At 33.5% G+C, this 7,657-nt stretch overlaps 1 protein-coding gene and 1 pseudogene across 1 annotated transcript; one reads left to right on the forward strand and one right to left on the reverse strand.

The window, feature by feature from the left end:
- Window positions 1-1,590: 1,590 nt before the first annotated feature.
- Window positions 1,591-3,948, reverse strand: LOC131648653 (uncharacterized). The gene is made up of 9 exons (XM_058918390.1): window positions 3,808-3,948; window positions 3,450-3,717; window positions 3,153-3,371; window positions 2,967-3,060; window positions 2,691-2,829; window positions 2,450-2,607; window positions 2,228-2,348; window positions 1,977-2,147; window positions 1,591-1,743 (listed from the first exon to the last, which is right to left on the reverse strand). Exons 1-9 carry the CDS (start codon window positions 3,946-3,948, stop codon window positions 1,591-1,593), a joined length of 1,464 nt encoding a protein of 487 aa, XP_058774373.1.
- A 936-nt stretch (window positions 3,949-4,884) lies between these two features.
- Window positions 4,885-7,123, forward strand: LOC131645961 (L-type lectin-domain containing receptor kinase IX.1-like; annotated as a pseudogene).
- Window positions 7,124-7,657: the final 534 nt, after the last annotated feature.

Raw genomic sequence — 7,657 nt, forward strand, 5'->3', positions numbered from 1 at the left:
GGAAAGTTCAAAAATTAGAAAAAATCATGTAACTATTTATACTTTTTAATATCTTCAAAATCTTGGTTGGTGATTATTGCAGACTATTAATTATCTTCTACTGCATCATTTATAAGATCTTTGATTTCAATATTAAAGTGATGTTTGTACGATTAATGATGTGAACATTTGTAACAACAACCAATTTGTGATGCAGCAATTCCCTCAGGAGGTGATAAAGAAAGCTCTAAGACCGGACATAACAGGATGTAGGCTGTATGATCTTGAAGACTTATCTTTCTATGAGTGCAAGATTCTGAAGTCAAACAGAAAATACGTTGAAGTGTATCTTGGTTATGGTTGGTATGCATTTGTACAGGACAGAAAGTTGAAGGTCGGTCATAAGGTGGTATTCAACTATAATTCAGACCAGGAAATCTTGTACGCGAGGGTTGAGAGGAAAGTGAAGCAGACCAGCAATTAAGTTAGCTTATCTATGTGTATTTGTTTTTTCTCTTTGATTTTAACTTAACTGTGGGTACAATCAAAACAATCGTTTTTTTGTTAAGGATATTTAAGACATGTGTTGATAACTGTTGTTTTATTGGCCATGACATATTTTGATGTATGATTAAGTAACCTTCATAATGAAGGTAGTACTGAATTATCTTTAATGTTTAAACTTGCATATATGGTGTTGTTCTTTAATTTTCTCATTAAATTCGCAATGTGTACACATTGCCTGTCCATTATTGGTTGATACCCTACTTATGTAAATATGTTTATAACTTAAACCACGATAGTATTCAATATAAGGTTACTTATTTTGTCTGCACTGGATATATCATCTGGATCAAACTATACATTTTTTTTGCTGTTTAAATATATTGTTAACACAACTTCATAATTTGCTCAATGGTTTAAGTTACATTGGCTTGTCAAGAATGAACTCACCATTTTGGATTTAGAAACCTAATCTGTCAAACACAATCCAAATATCTATGTAATGATGACACTTATAGTTTTCCAAAACTTGTTACAGTCAATTTGTAAGGGCAGAACCTAACTTCTACAAAGTTTTCCATAACTGTTATTCACATATCTGTTTTTTAAAATGTTTATAGTTAGGCTCATTTAGACAGGGTGTTTTTTAATTAGAGTGTTCGTTTTCTACTTAGAATATAAACCATGCCATCAACTCTAAATTATAAAACATATACAAATGCATATCAATACAGCATGATAGTGTTAAAGATAAAACTTTAGGTTGTTCGGAATTCGATCAATTAAAATCTTTAATAATATATGACAACAATGGTATATTATTTAAGCAATTCAAATTCAAATTCATTAGAAGCATTTCAAACAGAAGTAGATTTGAAACAATGCTCATCATGATAAACTCAAATCAATGAAAACCTTGTATATATCATAACTAAATGGGACAATTGTAATTCAACATATCTATGTCTTTAGAAAACCTCAAACTCAACAATTATGATAAACTAAGTACCAGAACAGCAAAATAAAATATCATCCAACTAATTAAATAAACCAAATCTCTTGATCATAAGGCAATGTAAATTTAAAACTTATAAATTTTGAAGCTAACTATTTCTCCTGTTTAATATCTTTGGCCATCTTGGTTGATGATTGTTGTACACTATCATTATCTTCTACTGCATCATTCATAAGTCTCTTACATGGAGTGAGTCCTGAATTTTCAATGCTCAGGTCATTTTCTGCAGATGCAGATAGAGGTTCCTATCATGAATAAAGAAAGGCAACGATAAAATTTACAATAATGACACAATGATAAAGTTGCCCAGCAAGTATAGAATATCACATGTAAAAAATACATACAGAAATGCTATTCATGTCATCCTGGGACAGAGGTTCTGGTGCTCGAAGCTTTGAGGTCTGGTGAAAATAACAAACAGTTAGTGTACGCCCTAAGAAAACTAAGCACTCATCAAACGAAGATTACAAAAGATTACCTCTTCAAATTTGAAACTCTCCTTAATTTTATTACGCACATCTTCATCAATCTTGAAGCCAATGACAGAAAGTCTCCCATTTTTAGGCTGATAAACAGCTCTAATTGCCAATTCTTTTGCCAATATGGAGTCAAGTTCGTAAGGGAACTCAAGTGGATCGTAATCAACAGACTATAAGAATAAATAGTATTAGACACATTAAAAACCAAAAACAATTGATTTAAATATTGTTGTATGCAACAATTACATACCTGTGTTAAATCCATCTTCATTTGAAGAGCAGACTTCCCAATTAACTTCACGCAGTTTGTGTCCCAAAAGACGAACTTTGCCTTCGAACTGCCGTCAACAGCTGTTATATCAAGCTTATACCTTAATGATTCATGAAACATAGGAGAACACATCAATCTTCACTGTTTGTAAGAGAATATAAACATTACCAGTTGGTAATGGAAGAGGATTATAAAGTATACCGTGGCACAAGTTCTGGGCTAATATGATCCTTAAAACACTTCAGCTTTCCATCCTTGGCAGTCACACTCCTTGTACATTCCACACATCCATCATAGTACCACCCCATCTGCCCAGCATCAAACTTATCGAGGGTAGCAACGGTAACACAGGTTGTTTCCTACAAAGTTGGAGAATATCAATTACAGTTATATGAGGCTTTAAGAACGATAGCAATATAAGGAAACATTCATTCTTTCTTACATGTTGCAGATTTGTTATCTCAGAGAGACTCATTATTTCAGCCTTCCAAACAAATTTGTCATAGTCAGAATAAAATGAGTTTTGCGTCGTCTCAACTTGTACACTTGAAGATGATAACAAAGGCAAATCAACACCAAGTCTGAAAAATGTAAACACAACATTAAATTCAATTAAAATCAACATCAAGTTAAATAAATTATTATGCAAGACAGTTAAGAAGAAGATCAATAAGCATTCCAAACGATATAAAAAAGAAACAGACACATGCTATAGCACCTTTCTGTTAGACTCTTGACTTCCTCAATAGCAAGGTCATTAATCAACAGTTTCGTTCCATTCCATGTGTTGGAAACACTAACTGGAAATCCTCCTGAATCACAGGAATTGAAGAAACATTTACAACTGTTGGATATAAAAGATATTGAGCATTTACATTTAAACTATTGTATCATGCATGATTACCTTGAGCCTCTTTAACCCTTGCATTGATTAGCACAATGACAATATTTGATGCTTGCTTATTATTCTTATAATACTCATATAGCTGAACTGCAAGTTGGCCCCAAAGAGTACATTGTACAACTGTTTTGCTGGCATCTACAATTGAAAAAACTATTCTGTTCTTGTTGTTGTCACCGTTAACTTGGGTTTGAGTGATATCAGTGATTCCTCCAATCAAATCTAAGAAAAAAATGGTTGGTTAAAATTTTTCAACAAAAATAAATTATAATTTCTGAAACTAGGGTGTAGGGAACTTACCAACCAAAACATTTGATTGAAACCTTCCTTCAACTATGGAATTCAAAGCAATAATGTTAAGGTAGTTATGAGGGATGTCAGGAAATTCTGCCTTCTTAACAGAAGTTGACCCACAAAAAACCAATTTGTATGCATGATTTGTCGACTTAAAAGCAAAATCATTCCTCCCAACTTTAAAATTTTGCATGATATAAGAGTTTCCTGTTTCAATTTCAGATTTGAATTTCGAAAGCAAATAAGCAGGGACAACAGCCTGAATCATATCACGCTGAAAGAAACGAACATTTCATCATCAGTGGTTAATCAATACAAAACATATAATAAGTAATCAGTGGGGAACCATATCCTGCTACAGTACCTTACAATCAACCAAAACCATCTCCATGTGTTCTTTGTTTGAAGAACTTGTGACAGACCATAGATGTTTGCATCTAACAGCGATCTTCCACAAATCTTTTGAATCATTGATCTCTTTCAATGGCTCAATTGGGCGAGACATGATTCACATACAAACTCTGCAAGAAGAGTAGAGATTTCAGTTAATTATCAAAGATGAATCAAATGGAGATTAATATAAACAATGTTTAACAGAAGTTAGAGACGGGGGGATGGAGAAGAAGATAGTGTCTTGAGACGAAGGAGGAGTGAAAATCGCGGGGAAGGTGATGGAGGCGAATGATTTGTCTTGAGATGGAAGAGGAGCGAAAATCACAGGGAACTGAGATGCAGCAGAATATACATGGTTATGCATTTGGTCATGTTTCATGCAGCCTATGGAACACAAAAAGTTTATGGAACAATGAAAGGTTGCAGTTAATGAAGAAATGGAGTTCTGTGTTTTCCAAGCCAGATTTGTGGCTTTTTTTCTTTGATTCACGTGGCCAGGGATTTATTGTGTAGGGGAGTAATTATGAAATTGCTTTGATATTTAAACTCAATTATATTATCAATGCAGCTTTTGACATTATTTCACCTAAAATATAAAATAATATAAAATAATATAAAATAATATAATATAAAATAGATAAAAAAAAGGAAAAACCAAATAAATAAAAATGAAACCAACCAATCAAACAGTGACACAATAGATAGCATTTAATGTCAAATGAATATGGTGGCTTTATTTTTCAGAAGGACAAATTTACCCATGGAATTTGAACGGTTTTAGTTATTTAATCAGAGGGCTTAAAGTGTAATTATCAGGTACTTTACTTTTTATATATTATAATAGATTTATTATTATTTTAACGTGTAACTTAGGGAAGTAGTATAAATAATTTATTGCTTTATTCAATTCAATTGAATTGAACGAGTCAAATGTAATGAAATTTTTATATTTTTGTAGGTACCATTTGATGCAACCATTTTCAAAATATCATCTATATAACTCATTATTATCATCTCAAGATTGTCACAAAAAAACTCATCGTTTCTTTTGAACTTCAAAGCATGGCTCCTAGATTCTATTCTCTTACATTCTTCTTCATGTCCTTAATCTTCTTCACTTTCCCTATTAATTCAATTCACTTCAAATTTTCCCGTTTTGATCCTAGTGAAGCCAACTTAGTCTACCAAGGTTCTGCAGCACCAAGTGATAGACTAGTTAACTTTAACATCAATGAATTATATACATGTCAAACCGGAAGAGTCTTCTATTATGAAAAAGTGTTAATTTAGAACTCAAAAACAGGCCAAGTCACTGACTTCACAACTCATTACACCTTTATCATAGACACCCAAAATAGATCTTCATATGGCCATGGACTTGCCTTTTTCTTGGTTCCTTTTCGTTTCGAAATCCCACTCAATTCTGATGGTGGATTTATGGGCCTATTTAATACAACAACAATGGACTCACCTAGTAATCAAATTGTTCATGTGGAGTTTGATTCTCGCGCAAATGGTGAATGGGGTGAGACAACGGAGCATGTGGGAATCAACAATAATTCGATCATATCATCAACCTCAACATATTGGAATGCGAGCGTGCATAGTGGAGATAATGTTGATGTAAGTATTAGCTATAATTCTACAACCAAGAATTTGACTGTATCGTGGAGATATCAAAGTACTTACGATCCTCAAGAAAAAACTAGTCTTTCATATCAAATCGATTTGATGAAGGCTTTGCCCGAATGGGTAACTATAGGATTTTCTGCTGCAACAAGTTATGTTGGAGAAATAAATCATCTTTTGTCATGGGAATTTAACTCCACTCTGGACGACAATGAGGATAGTAATACAGAAGAAACGAGACTAATTGTGATAATAACAATCTCTTGTGGGGTTGCAATAGTAGTGGGAGCATTGGTAGCATATGTAGTAATCAAGAGGAAAAGAAAGATTATTGAAAAGCAAAAAGATGAGGCTATGCATTTAACTTCAATGAATGATGACCTTGAACGAGGAGCAGGGCCGAGAAGGTTCGTCTACAAGGAACTTGATATTGCCACCAATAACTTCTCTGTGGATAGAAAGTTGGGCCAAGGTGGTTTTGGAGCTGTTTATAGAGGTTACTTTGCTGATTTAGATTTGCATGTTGCCGTGAAGAAAATATCAAGAGGATCAAAACAAGGTAAGAAAGAGTATGTAACTGAAGTTAAAGTGATTAGTCAACTTAGACATAGGAATCTTGTGAAGTTGTTGGGTTGGTGTCATGACAAAGGTGAGTTTCTTCTTGTTTATGAGTTCATGACTAATGGTAGCCTTGATTATCATTTATTTGGTAAAAGGACGCCCCTTTCTTGGAGCTTAAGGCACAAAATAGCTCTCGGGTTGGCGTCTAGTGTGTTTTATCTACACGAAGAATGGGAGAGGTGTGTGATACATAGAGACATCAAATCAAGTAATGTTATGTTAGATTCTAGTTTCAATGTCAAGCTTGGTGATTTTGGGTTGGCGAAACTAATGGATCATGAGCTTGGGCCTCAGACAACTGGTATAGCCGGAACATTAGGCTATCTAGCTCCGGAGTACGTGAGTACTGGACGGGCCAGCAGAGAGTCAGATGTGTATAGTTTTGGTATAGTTGCTTTGGAGATCACCACTGGAAAGAAAGCTGTTCAAATTATGAAAGACAAAGATGGAGGAGATAAGGGAATGATTGAGTGGGTTTGGGATCATTATGGAAGAGGAGAGCTACTTATGGCAATGGATGAGAATTTGAGAAAGGATTTTGATGAGAAAGAAGTAGAGTGTTTGATGATTGTTGGATTATGGTGTGCACATCCTGATGTGAATCTAAGACCATCCATTAGACAAGCAATTCAAGTGCTTAATTTTGAGGTTTTGATGCCAAATCTTTCACCAAAGAGGCCAGTTGCAACCTATCATGCTCCTGCGTTGGATGTAACCTCAGTACAAGCTTCTATCACCACAAGCCTTCAAGATGGTCGTTAATTGACACTAGCAATGGAATCATCACGGTGTTTATAAAAATGTTGTCATCTAGGGAAATGTTAACCAGTATCCTTAGGGCAATGATTAAGACTTTAAAATAGTAATCTTATCTCGGTAATCTGCGTATTTAATGCCTTGAAAATTGAAATATTAAAATTTCTATAAAATATTTTCTTTTTTAGGAATGCTTAACCATTGCCCTGAGGGCACTGGTTAGCAAGACCCTTATATGTATTGTATCTTTGTAACATATAACTTGAGGTATAAATGTTTTGTATAAGTATAGTGTTATGTGTTTACGAAGAAATGAAGTATGTATTATGTGCTTTGAGGAAGTAAAGAAATACATTTATTAAAATTTCTAAGACCAAGGAGAATCACTTATAAAAAATATCTTAATATTAATATAGATTCGTCGAAGCATAGATATATAAAGGCGCGGTCTATCGTGAAAGCATAGATATATAAAGGCGCGGTCTATCGTGAGAAATTTTCATAGGTCTCTAGAGATATTTTTTTTACCTGAGTTATTTTGTAGAATCTAAAACCTCTGTTATTTACAAATTTTATTTTTACTATTCATAAAAAATGTACTGTTTATTAATATTTTGCTAGATTTTTTATTTTTTTGGGGTTAATAACCCCGCTAAATACTCTAAAAAAATTTAAAAAAACGACGATAAATTATAGTCGCTCACTTGAGAGACCTTAGTATAAACTTTAATCAATTGTGAACACAAAAGTTTTGTAAGGTTGTAATGTGGCCAAGCTATAAACATCTTTGTTTTTCTTAGAATTTTATTAGCCGA

Source organism: Vicia villosa, linkage group LG2 (genome assembly GCF_029867415.1).
Source record: "Vicia villosa cultivar HV-30 ecotype Madison, WI linkage group LG2, Vvil1.0, whole genome shotgun sequence".
NCBI classification, from domain to species: domain Eukaryota; kingdom Viridiplantae; phylum Streptophyta; class Magnoliopsida; order Fabales; family Fabaceae; genus Vicia; species Vicia villosa.

Bases quoted from the DNA above. Each gene is read 5' to 3' on its own strand.
- LOC131648653 (XM_058918390.1), bottom strand. From the start codon at position 3,948: ATGTCTCGCCCAATTGAGCCATTGAAAGAGATCAATGATTCAAAAGAT. The intron at 3,718-3,807 runs GTACTGTAGCAG...CGTTTCTTTCAG, and splicing joins TGGTTTTGGTTGATTGTAAG to CGTGATATGATTCAGGCTGT. The intron at 2,148-2,227 runs GTATGTAATTGT...TTATTCTTATAG, and splicing joins TGAAGATGGATTTAACACAG to TCTGTTGATTACGATCCACT.